The sequence below is a fragment of the Cephus cinctus genome, unplaced genomic scaffold (genome assembly GCF_000341935.2).
Source record: "Cephus cinctus unplaced genomic scaffold, Ccin1 Ccin1_scaffold0862, whole genome shotgun sequence".
NCBI classification, from domain to species: domain Eukaryota; kingdom Metazoa; phylum Arthropoda; class Insecta; order Hymenoptera; family Cephidae; genus Cephus; species Cephus cinctus.
The window spans coordinates 47,949-74,029 of NW_014333446.1; the positions used below are offsets into that span (position 1 = coordinate 47,949).

At 40.9% G+C, this 26,081-nt stretch overlaps 1 protein-coding gene and 1 long non-coding RNA gene across 3 annotated transcripts; one reads left to right on the forward strand and one right to left on the reverse strand.

The window, feature by feature from the left end:
- Positions 1-539: 539 nt before the first annotated feature.
- On the reverse strand, positions 540-12,970 carry LOC107271008 (N-acetylgalactosamine kinase). Of its 2 annotated transcripts, none has more exons than XM_015746555.2 (10): positions 12,819-12,970; positions 9,785-9,947; positions 9,441-9,608; positions 6,916-7,123; positions 4,710-4,818; positions 4,297-4,454; positions 3,086-3,226; positions 2,548-2,662; positions 1,453-1,657; positions 540-826 (listed from the first exon to the last, which is right to left on the reverse strand). In XM_015746555.2, the coding sequence occupies exons 2-10, from the start codon at positions 9,943-9,945 to the stop codon at positions 661-663; spliced, it is 1,431 nt and encodes a 476-aa protein (XP_015602041.1). In that variant the 5' UTR covers positions 9,946-9,947; positions 12,819-12,970; the 3' UTR covers positions 540-660. The 2 variants fall into 2 exon arrangements, with proteins under 2 accessions (XP_015602041.1, XP_015602040.1); XM_015746554.2 differs by lacking the exon at positions 12,819-12,970 and adding an exon at positions 10,113-10,407.
- On the forward strand, positions 11,742-12,808 carry LOC112494843. The gene is made up of 3 exons (XR_003060727.1): positions 11,742-11,823; positions 11,896-12,138; positions 12,577-12,808. It is a non-coding gene; the product is annotated as an uncharacterized LOC112494843 (long non-coding RNA).
- Positions 12,971-26,081: the final 13,111 nt, after the last annotated feature.

Genomic DNA, 26,081 nt, shown 5'->3' on the forward strand with positions numbered 1-26,081 from the left:
TTAGGAGAGTAGAGTCTATGTAAGAAGAAGATATAAGGGCGCGTACGTATGTGAGAGAAATCGAGGACGATAAGCGTCCCGACGGCGAGGCCTTTCTTCTCTTTGGATTACGCAAGCACAGGAGATCGGTTGGCATAGAGAAAGCTCGGCGTCGAAAACCCTGACCTTTTGACTACCTTTTATTTTTCAAGCTTAATCTTGGCAAGAGCTATCGCTTGTGTGAGTCTTCTGCAGACGTTTAGGTCCAGTCCTCGTTTACGCCGGGGGTTGTTAGCGATTGTGCCTGGACTTCAGGTAAAAAAAAAAAGATGGGGATGAAGTGGGAAAAGTGACAAGGATCAGGACGAAGAGAGAGAGAGAAGAACTTAAATTCTCTTTTGTGTCGTCGCTCTCACTACTTGGATTCCGAAATCCATTTGTTGCGGAACGACGCCGACGTCGACCCTTCTTGCCTCTTCAGTGGGATGACAATGAGAAATAGCTATACGTATTGACATAGGGATCTTTATCTTTTGAATTATAAGATTTAAACTGTTATACAATTTTTTTGTAATATTCATTTTATTACAATAAAATTTCATTCAGTACGATACGTATAATAAGATTGCGCAAGACATTGGTCCTTTGTATTTTAATACAACGAGGTAATTTTATTAGGACTCAGACTGTATATATCGCGGCGCCCTGATTCGGTTGAGTGACGAAGAGAAGATCCTTGATTTCAGTATTCTCGTGTTTGCGATGTTTATAAAATTTATTTTCAAGAGCCTCCATAAATTCACGAGCCTTATCTTCGGTCGTGATGGCAACCACGCAACCGCCCCAGCTGAAAATAAAAAAAAAAAACAAATTGTGTATTTCATCGAAAAGCTACTTTCCGTTACTACTTTTCTCGTATGGTAAATTTTAGTTGATACAGAAAATATTTGTATTTTTTTTTTTTTAAAGAATGTATTTCCTACTAATCCCAGCGAGAGCAAAAAAAACTTTTTCTTTTCCTTATGAAAAGCATACGTCTTTCTTGTTACTTTTACCAAGAAATCTCCATGTGCTTTTGTCGCGATGACAGCGTAGCCATCGCTTGAAAATTCTTTTGCACACGTATTGCCAGGTATGGAGTGTGTTCTCGCAAAAGAAAATGATGATAAAAAATTTTTTGAATTTTTTTAAAAAACAACGACAACGTTGGATTATCAATAATTAATAAAGAAATATAAAATTATTATTTTTCTAGTGATTTTTACATATTGCATATACAGTATACCTATGTATGTCGTACAGCCAGAAATTAATGATAATAATAATAATAGCATACATTCTTATTAGTTTTTTCAATGATCCACAATATTTCGTATGAATATAATTTTTGATGGATCTCAAAATTCATTTGAATTTCTCTGGAGAGGTTAAACAAAATTTCTATAAATATTTAACGTCGGCCTGTCAACTCACCCAGCTCCAGTGAGTCTGGCACCCAGAGCGCCACAGCTGACGGCGTCGTCGACGAGGGCGTCGACGTTCGGATGACTGCACTCGTAAAGTTGTCGCAGGCTGGCGTGACTCTTCGACATAAGACTGCCCAGACAACGAAGTTTTTCCGTCTCGTTTCCTTTCTTCTCCTCGCAAGTGTCACGAAACACTTGTACTCTTGCAGCCTCTGATAAAGCAAAGAAATTGAGCAAGATTAAAAGAGTGTCAAATTCCAAGAACGAAATAGTCGAGCTGCAGCGATACGACGGAAAGTGAAAAAAAAGGCGAAAATAAAATTCGATAAGATTGACGGAACAGTGAATTACGCATGGACAGAGATAGTCGAATATACCACGTGAGTCCTTAGGGATATCGGAGAATGGGGAGGAAACGTCAAAATTTGTGCGGCCGATATTGGAAATCTGACGGGTGAAAGAGTCGAGTATTATACCTAGGTATTTCAATCTGAATTTTTCACGTATTTCCTCGGGCATACGGAAATAAAATATTTCTATGAGAAATGTATGCCAGACAAATGCAGTGTATAAATATTTTCAAAAATTGACCCACGATCGATAAAATTCGTACCGTTATATATTTCCTACAGATTTCTTTAGTAATATCAAAAACGTCTAGAAACAATCAAGACCCCGCGAATGTTCACGTTCTCATAACGGAACATGCGTTTTCGATAGATAACTCTTATCGCGTTGATGAAATCTTAACACGCGAACGTTCATATATATATATATATATATGTATATATAAAATTGCTAAGAAGTTTCAGGAAATCGTTGCAGCAGAGATCCACCTTGAAGCTCCGTACACGCAATCTCCAGAAATCACCACTTCCGTCGAACGATCGTTCTTAAAGCCGTCTGACCAGTTCGGCCGTATCTCCTTACGGCGCGGCGCAAAGTGCAGTCTTACCACGCTACTAAAAATAACTAAGGAAAACAGAAAAGTAGGGTCACTCCTTCCAGAAGCCGGCAAAGTACCGCGTTAAGTACAGAAGGAAAAAGATAATTGGCCCGGATCGCGAAAAACGGGCTTAAATTATTATCGGCGAATACTCACCCTGAAATACATGCAGCGCCCTCTGCTGAAGTTTGAAATTTTGCGAGGTACTAAAGGTTGTTGTTAAACTGGCCGTTTTCATGTGTTCCTGCGTCGTCTCCAGGATATTGCATATCTAGATGGATAAAATATATATATATATAATACATATAAAAATTCTTACCATCCGCAATAGAGCTTTGACAGCTGCTTGAAAAAGTCGGACGGATCTCGGTACGAGTACAGGATATACGAGCATTGAAAAAGAAAAGCAAGGAAGTATATATATATATATATATTTATAAAGTAGCCACGTAGCTGAAGGAATGCCGTGTCCCACAAAATGAATATACACTGAGAATCTACTTTGAATTAAATTCTCCACGAGGTAAAATCCTTCGGAAGTTGTTTCCTTTGCAAGGAAACTTTTATGACGGTCTAAATCAAATTTTGTATTCGTCGCTTTGTCCGTACGATATTAAATGTCCTTTTCATCCAAGATTTTAATCAGATTATTCCGTACACCCGTTATATATATAACGAGCAGCTTTTAGCTTACCTCTTCAAACGTATAAGGCTCCTCGTGCAACTCCTCCATAGCTACGGCAGACATCTCTTCCAAGTTCTTCCCAATTTGTTTCTGCACGTCCGACAGCTTTTTCACGTACTCCCACTGACAGCTTCTCTTCTTGGCGATTACCTGTGAAGGGGTTACCAAAATTTCGACGATCCACGATGATTTCGTTATGTAAAAAAAAAGCAGGAAATATCGAGCCAATACGCCACGGATATATGGTCGTTCCATTCGAGTCTTTCGTAATTTACGTGAATAGTATTTTAGTTAAACAGACCCATCAGTCAAGAGCTTCAACCCGCCCGAATCGATTCTACGTTTTATATCCCGGAGTCTGAAAGCTGCCTGAAACGCTTTTTCGCTCCTTTAAAGCTCGGCACTTATTATAACGAATACCGGAGTTAAAGTTCGCTGTCAGGTGTAGGAATAAATCAAGTAGAAAAAGGGCTCAAAGGGATCAGGAAGATTTAAGGTACCGAACATAAAATAAGGTAAGACTGCACGGTGATTTTTAAAAGTTCGCTAATATCTCAGTGAAAATAGAAAGATTTTCTTTTTTATATTACAACCATTATAAAAGACGATTAACGTCATCAGGATTCGAAATGCACGAATTACGCGGCACGTGCTTAAGTCATTAATTATATTAGATTAGCCGCACCCAAGCTCAGCATAAAAGACGTTTATTGTTCGCCTGATGTCCGACAGCGCCAGTAATACAACAGACGTTTATACGCAATGCCGCTAATGGCTGAACGTAACGCGAGGCTAAGCAGCCATTTCGTAGTTTGTGGAATAAATTTGAGCGTTGTGAAAATTACATGGAAAATTGTACAGGCCGTAAGGTGTATTTCGAATGACGAATGGACGGCTTTAGAAGCGAGACAGAAACGGAGAGAGAGCCTGAGAGTGGGACAGGTCTGGAGTAGGAGCGAGAGCGAGAGAGAAATAATGAAAGAAAGATACATAAACAGGAACGATCTGCTCGGATAGCAGTTTCCAGATATCAAGTTCATTCTTAACTGGAATCGTAAACGAGCTTCTACGTTTGCATGAATGTGCAATTTAAATGAGAGTAAAGTGGCGTAGTCATCGTTAGCGTCGCTCACGAATTTCCCAGGTCGAGCTTTGATTTGGTAGCTAATGCACTGCGTATTTCATAGCCTTGGATAATTCATCATCACGTCTGTACGTACTTGCGCCGCCATTCGACATTCTGCCACTCTCAGGTTGTAATCGTCCGTAGATGCTTTATTGTGCGAAGCCAGACTGTGTGCTATCACGAACACGGCGCTTTCCGGTAGCGTCACATCCGTCGCTCTCAGAGGGTTGAATTCGATGAGTTTTGCAGATCCTGCCATGGGGTAAATCGTTAATTAAGATTACGAGTTCGAGATTGGTAGAGATTTTCAAAACTTTTTCATTTCTTTCACTTTTTTTTTTTATATAAAATAAGAATTACTCATGGTATTTTGAAAATTCGCGGAACCCCCTTTATACTTTATTTGTATATGTAACTTTATTTTTCATTAAATCAAACTTCACGTGCTTTTTTCATCCAGGTTTTGAAAATTCATATCTTCTTCTTATTCTTATTTCATGAGATTACCTTGTTTTCCCAGAAAAGCGATTGCTTGATCCATACCGCCACCCTCAGTTCCAATGTATCTCTCGGCTTTTGCGGTTAGGTTCGCCATGCTTTCTTTTGACAGTTGACACTGCAATGAGAATCGTGAAAGATGAAAAATTATCCCGTGGATGATTCTGCCAGGAAGTATCATGTATCATGTTAATATATATTTGTCAACAGTTGAAAGCTCCTCTGCGACTGAAGTAACTTGGGATTTGAATGGAGTCAAAACGGACGGGCGAATATTATGGCTATAATGTAATGGCTATGATTATATATATTCATAAACGTGGGAAGTAATAAATAAAAATACATAGGATTAAGCAATACTCGATAAAATAATTTTGTTTTTGCAAACAGCCGCACGATCGTTAAGCGATAACGCTTTCAGGTTTCGGTTAAAAATTCATTCAAATTCGAGTAACTCGTTCCTCCCGAGCGAATCGTCAAACGTTGAGTTAAAATTTGAAGTTAGCGTGCATAAGTACCGTTTACTCAGCCACGTACTCAAACGAAGAAGATCCACGTAGAAAACCTGGCTATAAAACTTATCCAAACGTATCCCATGAAAGCCGAGTGTATTTCAGGGACATAAAAAAAAAAGAAAAAAAAAAAGACATAAAAGTGGAAACAGTAGTGGAAGTTAAAAGGAGTTCAGACGAGTAGCAGGTGGAGATACGGCTTTGAAATTTTTTTTCTAAAATAAAACGTATGTTCGCACGAACGAAACAGAGAGGAACGTGATCAGACCCCTGTGTAATTTTTTGAATTAAAAACGTAAAACTCTCCAATCCTGGATTATCGATATCGATTTGTTCAAGAACGAGACTAGAGCCGTGACAATGAACTTTCTGATCCCGGGAACCAACACAATGGCCATTGTTTCCATTGACGAGGGATGTTGAAAATTAATGACCATGCTTCTCGACGTATCACAGGCAAACCTGACGAGAAACAGAGTAGGTGTTTTCTAAAAAAAATAAAGAAAATTTTTCCTTTCAATTTACTATGAAATAGAAATATTTTTCTTGTTGTATAAATATGACTGCCGTCGGAATAGATGAAACTCGAGGCAAGTCGAGCAATTAATCACTGGAAACCCTTTAAGTCAACTGAGTGAATATCGTCGTGACAGAAATACCTATACTTACTTACTTACCTACCTAGGGCACTTTCTCATCTTCCCGTCTGAGAGTCATCTTGTTCCTAACTTCGTGCTAAAGCTAGAAACTTTTCTTCTTACAGTTTGGACTTGAGAGAATCGTTTAATCTTTGCTCTGTATTAGATACTGTATAATAATTATAACAGCAAAGTATAACGTTCACAAATATATATATATATATACCGAAAATATTCTTCAGATTGTATATAAATATTTTAAATATATCAAGAGAAAGATGACGCTGATAATATATAAATAGACAGTTAAAAGAAAATTTTTGTGAATCCTACACATCTAACTTTGTATACATTGTAAATAGTCCTTTTTGACTGTATACTAAAAATGTTAATATCGTACTACTGTAAATTTTTTCCCAAAATTTTATGACTCAGCAAATAATAAAGAACATGATTTTGTCCTGACGACGATACTAGATCACAGGTACTATACAGTAACGACGTATTTCTAATTTACTATAACTCGAGAATCCGATCCTGGCATAATTCCTCCTTCGTTATTTGAAAGGAGTCGGATGCTAATGGTTCTCCGTTAATCCTTGCGGTTAACTCGACTAACCAGGATCTCCGTACACGTCTAAATCACCAGGACTGGTCTGACAATAAAGGCGGATTCGAATGCACGACGCCTCATTGAAAAGAGGTTAGGATCGTACAATTGCCATTGAGAATGGACATTACGCCCGAGAACTTTGCCCATAATAATAATAACTCTGCCCAATAAAATTCTACTTTTCGCCAATGAATTTCACGGATCCTTCCGCACGGCGGGTAACGCTGTAACAAATAAGTGTAAAAATGAGAAAAAGGAAAAATACACAAAGTTAGCATACGAACAATGTATAAGAGCCATACCTATTATTCCAGCATCCTATTTTCCAGCCGAGGTTAAAGGTTGCACCTATCAGGGATCTAACAACGGGTTCTCCGATCGATCGTCCTCAGCATCTCGTGTTATCCTGTCGGAAGGATCTCGATCATAGAGTAGAATACGATCCGGCTTACCTTGCTGATGTGCATAGTAGCAAGGGCTGCAGCTGATACCAGTGCACTTGAGCTCGAGAGTCCTGAACCGGGTGGTATGTTGCCTGACAGGTTAACCAGGACACCCGTAGGAAGATGTCCTTCGGGAATTACTTCCATGGCCCCCTTGACTCCACAGAGGAAATACTCGTGCCATAAGGGTGCTCCGTTTCCGGTCTTGGTCCACTGCCTGTAAGATAATAGTCTGATAACAGGGTTGGCTCGAATCAAAAATGAAAAAATATTCTAAAAAAAATAATAATAATTGACTCATTGCATTTCAAGAAGGCACGAATACCCCTAACGATACCTTTAATTTACGTGAAAGGGTTGCAGCTCGGACTTTCTATAATTAGCAGATATAATTAGTGCGAGGGAGCCCTACCAAAAGTTAGGAAGGCGAAGCACCCATTGCGTCTATTTCTGGATTAATTTTGAGGCTAATGCAAATTGGAAGGGTGGATGGGATTCGTATACAATGAATATTGGGAATACGTAGGGACGAGTGGGGATTTAGGTAGAATTGTACGTCCAAACGTATGTGAGGAACGTAGGAAATTTGCCGATTAATTAATCCGTAATTGGATCTTATTCAAATTGCATTTGTACGGTGTCATCGAGTTGCTCTCAATTTCAAGGTCTTTCAATTTAACACAATACCCGATGACGGTTTATCGAATTTTCTTCGAGAAAAGTTTACGCAATTGTACCTAAGTTACACTGAGGCTGTTACGTAAGAGTTTTTCAAGCATCGACGAGGCGTTGGGTCACGTTGCCGTGACGCTGGCGTCACGCATAGACCGACGCCAGCGACGCCTCCGACGAGACAGTTCGACGCTAATGAAATTGCACGTCGGCCATTCGCGCTTTTTATTGCGCGCCTGTAATTCAACGGGGCGGCATCGAAACGGGCAATCGACATTAAACTAGTTTTCCTCGAATCAGTCCTCAGGCCGCTTAACTACGAGTTTCCGGTATCCAGTGTAAACAGCTATTGTGTAACTTCAGTCATTTACACAGTACTATGTATAATATTACTTTTTTTTTTATTTTTTGTATCTGTATATGTATGTGTATATATATATATATATATATATATATATATATATGAGTTTAAGCTTCATAAATTTTTGACGATACGTCCCTCCACGTATCGACCCTTTTTTTCTCATTTAGATTTTCGTGAAAAAAAAAGCCAGACGCGAACTTCATTTTCTGACAAATAGCATGATTCCATATTTATCCGAAAATTTGTATTCAGTTCAGATTTGTTTCCAGCATGTCGCCAAGTTATTCGATAAATCAGTAACGCGATATCGGTTTGGATATCCAGTGAAGAGAATATATATATATATATATATATATATATATATATATATATATATATATATATATATATATATATATATATATATATATATATATATATATATATATATATATATATATATATATATATATATATATATATATATATATCGTTCTAGTTTGTCACTGACATAACGTTATATCTCTAAGTAGAGAATCTCGGCACTGGATTCGATAACGTCCTTGGCAATTGCAGCAAAGTCGCCATTTCCCATTAAACTCTTGACAAATGCTCTTTTAGTATATTTCACCTGAGCTCACGAGGTTTACACCGCGTTAATCTTTTATCCTTGAGCCGCAAAAAGCCACTTCCCTTCGGTCCGTCCAACCGAGTGGGAAATACGTGGACGGATATTTGTACAGTCTACTGTGTGTATAGGTATATATAATAAATACAAAACGGAAATATTTGACAGCTGTCACGCGATAGCTTTGATTGAGTATCAGTTGACAAGTCGTTCATTTGAGCCGACCGACGGGAAAGGATTTGGATTTTTCGAATTTTCCTATACCTGCCGCGAGTGCGAGAGAGACAAGCTTATGAGTGTTTACGTGGGCAAGAGAGAGACGGCCGTACTGCTGGTTAATTTTATGAATGGTACCCTTTCTCGAATCGACTATACAACGGATGCGTCTTTGAATGAAGATAATTTTCGGAAGTTCTTCAGCGTCAAGAAGGACCACCCGGAGTGATAAGGCTGATTAAGACTCTATATTGAATTCAAAAGTATTAATGATAATCCTGGAATAACAAGAAGCTTCATAAAGTCCAAAGCTTTTAAGCTTGCCGTATTTTTCAGAATAAATCTACGACAGGGAAAAGTACGACAGGCAAAATCCCAGTATTTCAGTAACGTGGTATTATGGATCCAATTAGCCGAAGCAAATAAAAATGTTGAGGCAGGTGTCGATTACGAGAGTTTACATTAAAATTATGTGGAACTCTTGATTTCATATCTTGACCGATAGTCGTCACGAAATTATTGGGAGTTTCGGGGATGCTAAAACAAATTTTGAAAAAATTAAACTATCAATCCAATCTCTTTTGGGTAAACGCATCGATTTTCAATTTTAGCGCCATCAACGTGACAGCTGAACTCGTTTGATTCGAGTGAAATAATTCATCTTCCTTTACCCACCTGACCGCACGAAAGTCCCATTGAAAGTCCGGATACTTAGGATCGAAGTTGATCAAACGAAGATTGGCTTCCTTGCTGCTGGCAACAGCTAGTAGAATGTCTTGTTCAATGGCCATGGGACATACGGAGTATCCACAGTAGTCGACATGCTCACCAATCAGATTGACCCTGTGGACGAATAGAGAAGAGAATTCGATTAGATTCTATTAGCAGTATCCTCGAGAGAAATGGTGATAGGAAATTTGTATTGGATGACTAAAAAAAAATGAATTTAAAAAATGAAACAATTTGATTTTCTGTTAATAGAATATTAATTATCAAAAAAAAAAATATTTTTATTTCACCTTCCAGGCACTCTGACGAAAAATTCCGGCTCTTCTTGAAAACGGGATTTAAAGTCATCGGCCAAGGTGGTCAGTCTTGCCTGGAGATCAGGGTGCGCCTTGAGGATCGGCACTCCGTTGCCGTTAGCGATTTCGGCCTTTCCATTGGTGCCCTTTGACATACCTGTTGACAATTTATTCAAATTATATGAAATTTCTAATCCCGTCTCAAGGGACGCATATCGTATTTCTCAATCCTTCGTGACGTCACTGTGACACTCCGTAAGACACCTTATATCGTATTATGTATTATATTGGACGATTCATAATAACCAATAGATGGCAGCACCTAATCGTAAACTTATCCAATTGGCCGTCATTTCAGTGGCCTTGAACGATGATAACGTCGGAAACATCTTTCTTATCGATCTCTGTCCCCGCGTCCGGGATGAGTACACGGGATGTGATAGATTCAATTATTTTTTGATAATTTCGTCCGATAAACGTGAAATCTATTTAATTTTTATTTACACTGTACAACTTTTTATGATACAATTTAACGAGCACGATATATATATATACATATATTATACAAAGGCTTATTGGGGGGGTGGACGGTGTTGACTATCCCACCGGTCGCGCTGTACTAAAGGTAACAGGCATCCCACCACTTGTACACGCTGCTAAACTGTTCCTTGCGATATCTCTTAATCTCTTTTTTGATTGGCAAGAATATTTTAATTATCAAAATAATCCGTAGTAATTATTGAAAAAAGTTTTTTCGATACCTAAAAAATGAAAGAAAAATTGTAAGGGGCTTGTAACGAGTAACAGAGATTCTCTGTGAATTTTTTTTTTTCGCCTAATTTGTATATTCTCGAGAAAATTCAAAAATACCATACCATCTTCTACCGTAAGTATACGCGGTGAATCTTGAAAATAAATAATTCCGTGGGTTTAAAATTCCTTGGAAAAATTTATCGTGAAGTCTATTGGGTAAGGAGGTTTTTTACGGTAACGGACGAATTATTAATTTTCTTTTTTTTTTTCTTTACCTCAACCAGTATCCTCCTTTAGAATGCTTCCGTAGTGGGAGTCTAGTCTACAGAAATTGGGAGGAATCTGATATTCCGTGGCATGATGAAATTATTGGCAACCCTATTTTATTACGGTTGGTAATGCCGTGGCGCAGTTGGCTGCCCTGACGATTGGGTTAAATGAAACGATAAGTAACCTTGTTCCAGAGTGTGGATCCTTATCGGTGAGAAACGCAAGGTAAGGTCAGCTTCGTTAATTTAATCAGTCCACGATAGGTTCCGTATCTGCTAGGCAAAGGACAGTGTTACGTTTCAGAAAGTTTCTCAGAAATAATTTCTTGATTATTTATTAATTTTATTAATAATAATTAATACTGTTGAACAATCCATAAAAGAAACACTGACAAGATAAATTTTTCAAAGAAGATCATTACGACGTTACAAAAAATTAAACCAGCCTATGGTTAGCATATTACGTTATCACAGTGATGAAAATGATGAAAAAAATTTTTTTGTATAAAAAATTTAAAATAATTTTAACAAAGTCTGTATTATTTATTGATCCGATGTCAATCTGACTTGGAATTATCGATCGGGATCGATTAAATATGGAGATGAAATTGGAGCAAATTTATCGGTTGGCATATTTGAGAGACGCGAGTACCATATGGGTGGTTATCATCGACACTTATCAGTTACCGACCGAGCACGTTGCGACAAATGCGAAATTTTTGCACAAACCTACTAATATATGTTTTACGTTTATGATTTATACGTAAAGGGAATTTGAGTTTTGAGTGATAAACAGGTAGGAAAATCTTTTATTATATTTTCTGAACGAGATACTATTTGAGGGAGATAAGCTGGATGACTGATAATTTCCTAGGGACTTGTTGGAGATATAGGGATTTTTTTTTCTATTTTCAAATAAATCCAATTTTAGCTAAATCACACATCCGTATTTATACCGAAAGAACCTCTGGCTTTCCACGGCCATCGCTCCAGAGGATATTCGCAGAGATGGTAAGTTGAACAAGTAACCTACTGTAGTTTGGAGCAATTAGGCAAGTAAATAGGTTGCGTGGGTTCTTGCAGAATGGACACAGCCAGAAATGGTAAGAAAGAGAGAAGAGGGGAGTTGGAGAAATGAGAAAAGTGAGATAGCAAAAGTATGGGTTGTACGGCTGGACCTGGATGCTGGCACGAAATCCCTGCTATCTTAGTGAACTATACAAATTGTACTTCCTGCAGAGTCTCATTTATCTTGCATAATGGCTAACTTTTCCTAGAATTGGATTGTAAGGCGGGATAGGTAATCCATTTGTAATCTCTAATGAGGTATGTGTGATGCTATGTATTTTAATGAAATAAATAATAAGGAGATAATTAAATTGATGAATGTGAGAATTAAATTAATTTTTATTATCAATCAGATTTTACCTGTATGATTTTCATTCAATGATATATATATATTGGTATGTACATACAGTGGATTGTAGTTATTACCACTCAGTTAATAACGATCGACCGCATATTGCATCCTACTTGCCACTTTAACTTTGATTTGAATTCAAATACATCGCTACATATTTTCCTGGTACTTGAACGTCGTGATAAACCGACTCCACTGTGTATATGAGATAAATTTTCTAATTATCTTCAATATGATAAATTGCAGTTGGGCTTCGTGAAAGGACGAATTGTCAATTTCTTTTTCAAAATGCTCGTCTCAAAGATCAGTCTGATTCTCGTGTGAAATGCATATTTGTGTTCCAGGTACAACAGGTGTATTATTGGTGGATTATAAAAATACCTGGGGCGCATTCTAGTATTACGATTTTGTCGCTGCGTGGCGCAACCGACTGGCCGTCCTTTTCGTTGGACATGACTGTGCCGGCTGCCACGCTAGCTTGGGATGCCTCGCCAGCAAAACACCAATATTGGCTCGAGGCTTCGTTTACACGAGGATCAGAGCTATTTTTGATGAATTTATAAAGAAAATTGAGGTGAGAACGTACCTTGTTTTGTGGGTGCTGGTTTACTTATGACAGCCAAGAATATAGTGCGTTATCGCACTGGATTCACTTATCACTCTAAGCTTTTTTTTTTCCTTGCACCAAGCTAGCTAACGTCGTATTGCTTATCGACCCGGGTAAAAAATGTTTAATGCTTTTCTTTCTCGCCGTCGGTAGCGTTGCGAGCATTAAAGCCGGGCCATCTTCTGGAGAGATTTAGGAAGCTACAACCGGGTTTTTAAAATTAGACTCGTCGCTATGGGAAACGTATATTTATCAGAAAACACATTTTTTATTATTAAAACATGCAATACATAAGGATAAAGATAACTGACAGCATCTGTTGAGTTGATACGAATCAGTCTTGAACTTTTGCAATTAATTATACAATTCTATTTAATACAGATTCAACGTATAAATACCATTTATGGTTTTGGATGAATATAATGAAAAAATGCGTCTATATTCCTGAGTGTTAACATGACTATTACCTGCGAACGGTAAAAATGACATCTGCCATACCGACGTTCGAACTTATTCTATACCGGTACAATTCTACTACGGTTTAGCTGTTATCAGCAGGGCATGTACTAATAGTTGAGAAGTAATCCAATAAACTACGAAACCTGTGGGTTACTTTACCGATTGAGTTTGACAATATGTCGCTTATTTCTGAAACAGCATCGAAGATGGCAGATTGAGTTTAACTATTTTTAGAAAGAAATTATCCCAATCGCCAACCACCACCACACTGTTAATCCACATTGGAAAATGGATACTAGAAAGAGGTAAACAGAATAATAAATGTCCTATACACTATTAGATATACGTTACAGCACCGCAATATAGTTGCAGGAACCATCGCATGTCAATACCATTAAACGTTTTATCTCTTTTCTCGCCATTCAATCGAAACTATCGTACAAGAGAAAACGTTCTATTTAAATTGTTCTACCATTTTATAGGTCGTTTCAAAGATTGGCATTACTAAGAAAAAAAATTACGAATCTCGTCACGCACTTGGAACAGCCTCGTCCAATGTCGAATTGGCTGTCTTACCGGCAGAAGTGGGCAATGATAAAGTCCTGGCTAGAGCGATAAAGCAAGGTAGAGGCGTGCGGGTAGTTTAAAGATCGGTCGACCATTAAGCGATTCGATGTTGTGCATATATATATATATATATACATACATATATACAATTCCGAACGCTACAAACTCGCGGATAACGATAGCATTCAAATGATTCCACGGCATGAAATCACTAACTGCATACCAGCGGCCTTTACTGCCGGCCATTAACATTTCCCCTAACTTTTATTGTAGCATCATAAGGCAGACGTTAGTTTAATTCGTATTACTTCCCCCATAAATCCAACGGATTCGCAGTGAGGGCGGTATAAACTAACGTATAACGTGAAAGTAGGTATGCTTTACCGACATTGGATGGGTTAGGTTAGGCCAATGCCAAGAGACTACCGAATAGAAGAGCGCCGGCTCAGTGGCTTCGACGGGGGGGGGTGGGGCCGGAGGGGGACACAGGGAGTCAGATCTGAGCCCCGGCTCTGATTCGAGACAGTTTTTGCTGAAACATCGCGTCGTTGATCCAGCATTTTCCAGGCCGCTTGGTTTATCGCTCAGCCTGATCCCTCTGTTCGTACCGCAGTGTTACAAGCCCCTGCAATCGATGTTTTCATCCCATCTTCTCTCCCTGACTCTCAGCATTCACGAGCCCTCTCCCCAGTGGCTTCTGGCCCTACCACCTACATAACTGCAGCCATTTGTTTCTTCGGGTCTTACCTTCCCAGTGCCTCCACCCTGAAAAACCTGAAATCATGGCCTGGAAACGGTTTGGCGATATGCTCCAAGAACGGGTAGGAGCGACGAGCTCATCGCTAGGGTAGCCAACCACCCTAGGTCGACCCATACCTTCCTATCGTTTTAGGGCATTTTGTTTTTGCCTTTAGAGGTTGGTATTTCGTGAATGAACCTCGGGGACACGTGCTTCGATATTCAATATCCTAACCTGAGAGATAGTCCGTCTCTTTCTCTCTTACGGCTCAGGGCCGGCACTCTTGACTCCTTCAACCCCCACCCTAGAGGAATGTTAGGCGAGCCGCTAAATCCAGTTTCCGTCAATTTCCAGGATCAAGACTGCAGATTTACGCGATATTCCATATAACCTCAAATTTTACTATTCTCAAATTCAGCCCCCTGTACTTGTACGCATCCTGGAACCATCCCCCAGAAGAATTAGTACTTACCGGGGGATACTTGTGGAATGAAATTTTGGATTTTTGAAATTTTTTGAAACATTCTACATCGCAATAGTCTATCCAGCTAAACCATATTATTCTGTGTCCAACCTCCTCCCTCCCCCCTCTTCCAACCTTCCTTACTGTAATTGGCACTTACGTAACGCTCCACGGTATTTGACACTCGCTGACGCGTAACGCTCTCTATCGAAATCCATTTTGTAGCGCAATTTATTTCACCCCCCAACCCCCCCACCAATTCACTATATCCCGTAGTTCTGTAACGGCCGTACCGAAACGGCCCATATTTCATAGAACGAAAATCCGGAAGCGGTCCAGAGTGGCGCAATCCCGAAAGATGTAGCGCGCCGGTTGCAACCGGAAGTACGGGAGAGGAGGGTATAAATTGAATCGGGTCCACCACATCCGACGCATAAAATGCTTCGCACGCCCTTTAAATCGTACCACGGGCCCCTCTCGAGACTGCAGCGTAGACAACCATTACAGAACGGAAAATGCCAATAACTTAGCCGGAGACAGTGGTTACTTCGGTCTCGCTGTTACCGCACTTACCCGTAACTGCAAATTTCCAGACTTCTTGTTACATCATGTATTATTATTATTATTAATATTATTATTATCGTGCTCTCTTCGTGGATCAAATAAACTGAAAGGCATTTAGATAATATTTGACCAACCCGTAGCTTCCGGTTATCCGAATAAGAAGAAACCTACCTTTACCGACATAAATCCTGTAGATTTTAAATACCGACCGGTTCTACCGTATACGCTAATGTTATCACCAACTATTTAGCTTCCCGATAACCATGTTCGAGATGTTACCGGGTAGTGCGGTATTTCAGTAATTCCGTCTCGTCCGCGATTCGCCAGGGTGGCACGTAAAATATAGGCGACATGCGAACTTCGACGTGGTACAACCTACTCCGGCATACTTAGCCGCTACGTATGGCCGCTTAACACGCCACGTATTTGTCATTAGTGGTTGTTTACAACCGAGAAAAATCACGGTTAATGCCTACGTATAAGCGTGACGCCCTGCCGACTCAAGGTTCGCCCTCCGAACTATTTCCTGTTCCTTTGCCCCCGAAGGAGGCTAAACGATCACGCTCCTAACTTCTTTCATATACCTATATACATCTAATACCCGAATCAAACTTTCCTGAGATACCAGAACGCATTCCACGTGCCAGCCAATAGGGTTGCTAATAAAATAACGGTGTATCCATACACGCTCGTATAGCTTGACACAGACCACGTAAGACTAACCTGGATAGGTAGCCCCGGTGATGAGCGAAAAAGTCTAGTAACTTTTTTAACCATACCACTGGAACGTCCGACATCTGCCTAGTAATATTTAAATAGCTACAGTATGTCTATATCTAGGTCCTATGTCCATTGGGAGACGGTTCGGTCTACCGTATAAGGCAAATATTCTCAGCTTAGTGAACGCGTCTAGCTCCGACGACCTGTGGCCGACGCGGTCTGGCCTGCGAGGCTTTAGGGTTCGTTTGGATTTTGGTTTAGGACTCTTACGGAGGTGATACATCAACGTCATAATGGAGGCCATAAATTCGGCTCGCACGCGCCCAATCCTAACTTCCTCAGACCGCATGCTACGCTTTGCTCGTCTGTACGGGATACGTGCTGACGTAGGTAGATAGGATTATGTTAAGTAGATATGGGGTACGGCGGGGTCAGACATCGGTGGTGTATGAAATTGTTGGTTGGTAATTTTTTTTTTTATCCAACTGGCATTTGGGTAATTGGTACGACTGCGAGGTAATAGTTAATCACTCGGAGATGGACGTTCGGTAGTGATGGGAAAAGTTGAGAGGCAGCGGTAGGGAGTTATGGTGAATTTGACAGAGCCGTAACCACGTGGCACGGAGAACAGCAGGTTACCGGTCGAAGTGGCGAAGACTGTGGCTGCCGTTACGGCCACTAAGACCTGTTTACACTGTCGTTGTTCAGGATCGTATATTCCCCGAACGATTCTGTTGGCTGCGATGGACCCGATTGGGAGATAGCGTTGGACGATGCGCTGTAAAATTGCCTGTTAGGAACATAATGGCGTCGTTGCTATGGACCAGTGTCAACGGCTCTTTTGCAAATGGCCGATAAGGGCCATTTAAAGAGAGACTCTTGTCTTTTGATATTTTATCAGTTAAGGCTCTGAGATAAGAATGGGGTAATGGTTTTCTATGAGGAAATATAAAAATTTTGTAAAAATATAAAATCATGTATTTCAAAATTTTTTTTGGATTTTATCAATGAGCCACTCGTGAGGCCGATCGTTGTGCTCATTTTTTTTTGGAATGAGTGAAATTGCATCAAAAAGGATAGGGTATCAACAGCCGTACGAAGCGAATATTATTTCTGTCTCGGAAGTTTTAAACCTCTTTAGTATGCAAACAGACGGTTCTACGGGCAGTATAATACTGGAATGGCGAGGCTGGCGAGCTGCGGGGCACCCATCTACGGGGAGGTCGTATTTTTATGGGTGTCTAGCGAAGCCACGGTGTTAGCGGACACATCGGTGGTGTGAGCTGGGCTCATCGGGCCGACTTTAACGTCCCCATAACATAACACCCCCTCAGCCGAACCTTTGTCCCTTTCTGTTTTACCATACACTTCGTGCGGCTATCTTTCTCTTTTGTATACCTATACACTCATTGCATTCTGGGTTTGTCCCCGGTACCCATACTGTTAGGTTTTGCGATACGGTAGTAGGTATGCTTTTTATAGCTACATCGATGCGATATGTTTCCCTTCTTTGGTATTGTTTGTAGCCGCGCAGGTTCACCGCCAAACGATCTTCCGAGTGGCGAGACATAAAATACAGAGTGCCTCGACCATTTTCATTAGGCTTTTTTTTGAGATGCGGCAAAAATTGAAGTTAAAGAATTTTTAGTGAAAAAGTCAAAAAAAAGTTGCGAGAATGTTGGATGAATTTTTTAAATGCATTTTTATACACGGTAACCTTCCTCGTGTCGATTAAGCTTCGTGCGTGTCTTTTTATCAGCACTTGTGCTCGCGGTTCAGGGTAATGCGTGTAGGGTCCTCGTAATATCGCGGGATAAAGCTGCTTTTGAAGTGGGCATGGGTCGTTTCGCGGCCATTTCCTGAAAGCCACAAGGTGCCCTCCCTCTTCTGGACAAAACTATCGCCGTTCCCGTACGTTCCAGGCGCACTCGCGCTAACGGTCCTCCCCAACGACCGCAAACCGTTTATATTTCAGCGATTGAAACGCCCCCGCTCCGACAGTTTGGACTATTGAAACGCGCAAACTGCATCTCGTTCCGCTAACTTCCGTCGCGTTTCGAGCACGGGGGCGGGTGCACAATGGGCGTCGGGAAACGGACGAAAAATTTGTCAATACATTGTCGCTACGACGCGCAGAAAAGAGTCAAGGGCTGGAAATTTATCCTTTGTGCTCTACCCAGTGTAACATATCGGAACTTTTACTATTACACGGAAAAAAAAAAAAAAAAATTATTTTTAATATATCAAAATTAATGATTTTTATTTTACATAAATTTAAAAAAAAAAATTTTTTTTTATCAATCAACCTCCACCCCAAACTATACGTCATTTCAATAAAATTGCAGAATCACGTAAATCAATAAGCTCCGAACGGGTTGGAAAATCTTGGAGATCTCTGAAAGATGACACTTGCTGCTCACCAGCCTGTGGCGACAACGCCGTTTAGTGCTCGGCCAAGAAGATGCTGGGCAGAGAAGATTCGGAGGCGAAGGCATCGCCAGAGAGGAAGAGTGGCGAATCCAGGAAGCAGAGGGTGCTGGAGGAAGCTGGTGGTAAGGGTAGCTCGAAAGTAAGGGAACGGTGGAGAGTAACCGAGGCAAAGTAGTAGGGTTGGAATGGAGGTGGGTGGTGTTGCGGGGGTGTTGCGGGGTGACTAGGGGAATGTAGGGGTGGCTGGTTGGTGATGCATTGCGCGAACTCCCCGTGGCGGGGTCACGTGACTCGTCCCCCCGGCCTATCATTGATCGCTCCCCGGAGAAGCTTTGGACACACCGTCCTACACCCTCCACCCCCAACCTGTACCTACGTCAGGACGACGACTCGACACACGTTATGTTACTCGTGTTCTACCGGAGCATGTCTTACTTAAATGCACTCAGTTGCCAGCCAGTGGATCCCCTCTTCGCCGAGTACCATAACTGAACATATATTTCATGCTGTATGAAAAAAAAAAAAAAAATTAAAAATAATTTTTCAATTTTTTCCAAAAAAAATTTTTATCCCGACTCACGTGCAATTTTCGGTATATGAAATTTTATTTTTGTACCATTGCGATGGGATAGTGATACCAGATATAGGGGTTGGTTCGTTACCAGGTGAACCATCGTTTACTTACCCAAAAACACTTCCGGAAGTGGTTTGGCAAATTGGTCGGGAGCGACTCTTCCGCCGTGACTTCGTGACCCGATACACGAAATTTCACGGGACTAAATTGAAATTTAAGTCTGGCAAATTGCGCATTTTGGGTAAGGGAGCTGTAGGACGGCGGGGACTGTGAACCTGTGAAATATTGCATGGAGACTGAGAGCAGTCTATGGGGTTTCCATTTATATATTATCCATCGGGGGCCAAGCTGTTTACTATTTCAGTCTTATTTTTTTGTGTCATTCAAACTGATTATACTTCCCCTTGCTGCTGGTAGCAATAGAAATTATTGTTAAGATAAAAATGACTGTACCGGGTACTTGGGAAATAATAAAATACACGGAGCACTCATGAAAACGTAGCTTAATTACTCGTTTGGATAACCCGCCCCTTTGGTTAACGGGATCGGGTAGTGACGTAATGGCGAGTAATTCACAATTACCAACGTAGCGAAAGGATAAGGGTAATAAGAAAATTATATTTAAAGTCACAATAAAGGTTTCCTTCCATGTAGATACCGTGGGGTACGATTAATGCAATTCAAGCCCCTGTACTCGTTCCTTGTAATTACGGAAATGATAATTGCTTTACATTATTGATGCCGTGAGGGAATTATTGACGTCTTGGAAAAATTAAAAAAAAAGCGATTGGTATATTTATTATTGAAAAAAAAAAAAAAAAAATAGGAATCAATTTCAGCGGTCCCGTTAAGTTGGTAGATAAATGGACTAACTAGAAAAGACTGAGGGAGAAAATAAAAAGGAAAGGAAATTAAAGAAAAATAAAAAAAAAAAGGCTAAGAACACAGTCAGCGGTAAAATCCCTAGGAATTGGAATTTCCTGCGGTTCTTTTGTAATGCAAAGATGGCGACGTGTCCGCTCGGCGGCGAACGGGTGATGCTGTCTTTTAGAATTAAGTAGTTACCAGGCAGCTTCAAAAGGGTTCGAGGGAAGCGATTCCGCTGAGCTTTCTAACGCGGGATTTCAATTCAACCGGCGCCCTCTTTCTTCCCTCGAAACTCTTTAAACCGTGCCTTTACCTTCCGCCTTGGAGATTATTAAAGGGGTGAACACGCCCGGGAGCGGCGGTGGTCTTGGTGGCTTTTAATATATTTTGATTAATAGGATTAGAACTTCTCAATTTAATAACACTTCCCTGTTAACAGTCACCCGATAAGTATCATAAGGATTTTTCATTGTGACCTTTCTTCCCTTCCGTCGGTCTTTCTTGGATAAAGAAAGACGATTGAAAAATTATAAGATATCGACACAAAATTCGGAATACTCGACACTGTCAATAATATTTCTATACAAAATATACAAAATTTATAGTTAAATTAATAATTAACAAAAAATCAGCACAGTCTTTTAATCAATAAATATCTACTTTGTATTTATTTCTTCGTTGTATTGTAAGCTATATATATGCGCGCGCATGCAAACCCACGTTTCACCCCAATTATAACATCTAAGTCAAGTAAGAGAGAGAGAGAGAGAGAGTCCCCTTTCCAGCTGGTTCAAAGTTTGATATATTTTTTATGTATGCAAATTAATTCCGTTGCTTTTGTAATTCCATAAATTCGTTGTTCGTCAGAGCTCCGTGACAGACGGGACGGACAGTCAGAGAGACAGACAAAGATGAAGATAGGCGAACGGATGGGCGTACCGGATGCTGGGAGAGAGCTAGGTAAGCTATAGTACAGGAGAGAGAGAGAGAGAGAGAGAGAGAGAGAGAGAAATTGAAGAGATCTGCCACTAAGAGAGAAAGGAGGTGGGTACAAGAATAATTGAAGAGGAGTTTCCTTCGTTGCGATGGATGCAGGGGTGGTCGTGCGGCATCGGGGTTGTTGATGGAGGCAGCACCAGATGTTATCTTCCTTCTTGGGGTGACGCCGCCATCAACTTCTAGACAATGCGAGACTTTTCAACGACGACGTCAAACTCCTCGCGCATCTTGTTTGCCCGCTACCGCACAGCCTCCATCTTATGAATTTTACACTGATAGTAGATTTTCCGAAATTCTTTGACAAAAATATACATACCTATAGTACGTTATACAAATATATAAAATCATACAGGGTGGTAGCTATTATTAAAATAAAAATTTCTTTACAGCCCTTAAGGTATTGTATCCCTCATACACGGCGGCTGATTTACACGTGCATGCTGTTATCAGGTACATAGTGGACAGGCGGAGGGTGGTTGTCGATCAATGAAAAGAACCTTTAGGTACAACCTGGAGCGTACCAGTAAGTGGAGCTAAAACGGAGAACGAGCAATTTCGATTGAAACCCTCTTTGCTATTCTTGTTATCATTTGCGTTATCACTGTGGATTATATTACAGATCGATTAAAAGCAGCAGAGTGATTATGGCCATTCGAGTTAAGTAAAAGGAACGTTCAGGAGTTCGGAACGATTTGATCCTGTGCCGATAAGTCGATTGGCCGGAGGTTCACGGGGAAGGTGAGTACAGCTGGCTACCCATAGAGCAAAGAGCAACCTTAGCGGATGCCGAGACGGATGCTGCGAGCGAACAGGCATTTATTGACGCTATCTTCCTCGTAAATTGAATCAAAGAAACGAAATGAGAACGGAGCACGGCGGAACGCCGGGATTCCCGGAGTTAAAATGGGCTTTTAATCAATGTCCCTTTTCTAACTACAAGCCATGAGATAAACGGCCGGAAATGACGTCCTGATAAGAAAATTGCTTACCCGACCGGTGCTTTATTCCGCTGTCGTAGTTTCTGGAAAATTGGCTCGACCTCCAGTCCAGGCTCGGTGCCTTCGAAACTCGTTATCAAAATGGATGCTCTTTGTTTGCTCTTACGGTTCCATACTTCTTGTACGTCCCACCTCCCTCCTTCAGTTTTTACCCTTTTTCTCCTCTCTACGCCAAACCTGCCGATTCGTTTCGTAAGCAAAATCACGGAGCGACTATTTTTCCCTGTACTCGATACAGGCTCAGTGAGATTCGAAATTATCAACCTGAGGTTGGCTTTACTGTAGAAATTAGTCATAGGGTCCAACTTCGCTGTACCTTTCAGCTTGTTGATAATTTATGATAATGCATTTAATAAATGCGAGGTAGAGCGCCGTACATTTATTATTATTAAATAAATAATGAGAGGCAGACAAATTTAATGTATGATTATTACACTAGTGTTAAAAAAAAAGAGAAATTAGGTCTTTAACCAAGGCGCCATAGGCTAGCAACACGATTAATCGCTGGACGCTTCTCCATGCAATTATAATGCACTCGCAACGTATGTCACGTGTGTTTAACATTTGTATGCGAACCGTGCTACGGCAGGACAGGTGCAAAGTCCTATACCGAACCGACCCACAAGTTTTCATGCCAATTATTGATATTTCGCAAAAGTTTAGCGATACAGCGATTACAAGCGAAACGGATGAATGTCCTTCCATATTCCACGTGTGTCCTGCATTCGTTTTAGGCAGGTGCATTCTGGACTTGTTATCAAGTTTTTTCATTGAAAAGATAAAAAAAAAAAGATGAACAAGGACAAAAATAAACTTCAGCATTCTATAATAGATGCGACGCAGATGCAATCGACCAACTGCCCGGCTTCTTCCAGCTTTCGACTTGAAACAATACGTTGCCCGCTTCTTGTATGAATATATTTATATATATATTATCATTGACACTACGTAGCAAAGTATCGATGGCTGCGAATAAAACGAAGCTCGAGCAATTGATTGATATTCGATTTTTATCGATTATCCAATACCGTCGTCCGTCCGATATATATTTCAATACACCATCGCCTGCAGTCGATACGCGAATTTCTAAATCGATAATCGACCCTTATATTATAATTAATTAGCTTAATTTTAGGAATTAAAAAATTAATTATTTCCCAAATTCACGTAAAATCTCGTAATGGACCCAGCATCCGGATTCTGATTATCCAATCCAGGCGAAAGAGGATGCAAATAGTAGCGTTAACAATCGCGATGCAAATAGCTGTATTATTATTTTTAAAAAATCCACCTCCAAGAATCTTCATTAAAATTCGGTACGACCAGCGGAAACCGTAAGGCGGAACGATCTCCGTTCGTCGGCATCTTAATGCGCTTATATACCTATAGTCCTCGAGGAAGTTGGAAGATAAAACGACCGTCGAAGAAGTAGCGAGAGGAGATGAATAAAAAAAAAAAGAAAGGATAAACGAACAGAGGATAGACAATACAGGCGCCATATAAGTAGAGGTTTGCCGGAGATAAAAATCTGGATGTATGAACAGACAAAAAATCTGAATCCTTATCAAGCACAGTAACGGTCCTCTTATCGATAATAATTTCATATAAATTCTAATTACTCGTATCTGTAACGCGATTACGAGAGGCTATAGGGAGATATATATGTATATAAAAATTTTGAAATTTAAAAGGATCTTTCGGAACCCTCGAGGCTCTTTTCTCGTCCTTCCCACTGGCACGACTTAAACCGGAACGAACGACTCCAGCATCCCGGGATACAGCATACAGTCTCTGCATTACATTCCCATGAGATTTATACCCAGTTGAGACGGCGACTCCTGGCTTGGCTGTTGGTACCAACAAATATATCGAGGTATTCGCGAGGAATTGAGCTGCGCTCGGTCGCGCGCGCGTTATACCGAGGTCACTGAAAATATGTTCGTTCCTTCAACAATTTGATCGGACCGGCTAGATAGCATTGTGGCCCCGTGCGCTCCCTGATATTTATACCCGCGACAGAACCGCGATAGCGATGTCGTATCCGCGAGCTTCCATGTTTTGCCGTCGGTACCGTTCGCGCAGTCCTGTTTGCGTGAGGTACTACATTACCCGGGATGGTTAGACGCCGTCTGGCTGGGCCGTTGGCTTCTGCCGCCACCTACTGATGTACGCGAAGCGGCCGTCGCATGTCTTAACACGTGTTTTAAGCAAAAAATTCAGCACGTCAGATTACCCGATAACGACGCTCTGGATTCTTTTGACAATCATTCCCGCCGAATATATGTACATATGAATTTGACTTATTTTCATAATCTTAACAAAATTAATACAACCGACCTGGTTTGACAATTACTTGGACAAAAAATTTTATACTTTCACTCATTTTTCAACAAGATCATAAAATCCCGTATTCGACGTCGATTACTGTTATATTTAAAAAAAAAAATTTTTTTCGAGAAACTTCTAGCGAATTCTACGGCCGTTACTGCCAGTACCATCCATAACGAAGACGGTTTCTTGCAGGCCTTCTCCAGGAGGCTGGTTCTCGTAGTACGGTGTCGCGGTATTGTGTCGTTTGTATATATATACATGTTGTGGTGTCGGGGTCGTACATAACACCGTGTATGATATACGCCCGGTCTGACACTACTGACCACGATAATACTCATGTAGGTTGGTACGTACGAACGAAGCAAGGAACGATCGCAGGCTGCCCGGTAGGGAGTAAACCCCGTAACTCACGGGCTGCGAATTATGGACTGTTGGGATGCTCGCACCTGGAACCCTCGGACGGCGTTTCGACTGGAGTACCTTATAACGGGCAATTTTGGGCTTCTGCGGTACATGGATATACGAAAAACAGAATAGCAAAAAAAAAGCACCAGAAAAAAATCCCTAGAACAACCAGATATCCATAAAAAAGATTCCTAGAAACGCTTTATATAACCCAACCTTACCCTGGTACAGGGAGAACTTGCCACGGAGTAAGATCGTGTCGTCACGCGAGGGTCGCTCGCTAATTGAAAATGAATAATCGACCCGCCGATAGCAAAGCGGTCGCCGAGTTCGCGCGAGCGAAGACGGTAACTGGGAACAAAGGAGAACGGCCCCGCAGGAAGGTTTTATAGGAACGATTTTGTAATTCGCGCCTCGGACGTGTGGATGGCGCGACGGTCGCTCCCGTTTACTTCGTAGCGCTTTGTCTTTTTCTTTTTTTTACCCACGATGAATAAGTAACTAATAGTCTAATTAGATTTGAACGGGTCGATGCCAGCGGATAACCATATACAGGATTCTCGATCCAAGCGACCCTATGCATTATGTAGAGTCGATACTTGGCCAATCGTTCCCCCCTGGCTTTCTGGCTGTTGTCTGGCTATCTCGCTACCTGTCTCACTTCCTCGCTCACTTTGTCCCTATAGATGCGGATGCCTCTCCCAACTGCCTTCTATCCGACTCGAGCTGGACCCGAACGTCAGCGACAGCCACCAAATCACTTGGTGCAAAAAGACCGATCAATTTCAAATTTATAGTCCAGGTACGTTAATTAGTAACCCGAGACTGACTGGATAAAAAACTTACTGCACGGAGAGAGAGCGAGTGTGTGTGAGAGAGAGAGAGAATATATGGAGAGAATGAGAAGAAGTTAAATATACGAGTGAACTCGCTGCCTCCGTCCCGAAGAGTAGATTGCGTGCCAGTGACGTAGACGTATAATATATATATGACACGGGTCTAGGCCATTCCAGCGAATACGTCCTCTTGGAGCATTCGTGTACGAAATGTATATACATATGTATCTATGCAATTCCGCCAAGTATCCTAGTGAGTCGAAGGGGCGGGAGGGGGTTAGTCGAACGCG

Coding starts and splice junctions, on each gene's coding strand:
- LOC107271008 (XM_015746554.2), bottom strand. CDS start 10,179: ATGTTTCCGACGTTATCATCGTTCAAGGCCACTGAAATGACGGCCAAT. Junction 7,124..9,440: donor TGGGACTTTCGTGCGGTCAG/GTGGGTAAAGGA, acceptor ATTATCTTACAG/GCAGTGGACCAAGACCGGAA. Junction 827..1,452: donor GCCAGACTCACTGGAGCTGG/GTGAGTTGACAG, acceptor TTTTATTTTCAG/CTGGGGCGGTTGCGTGGTTG.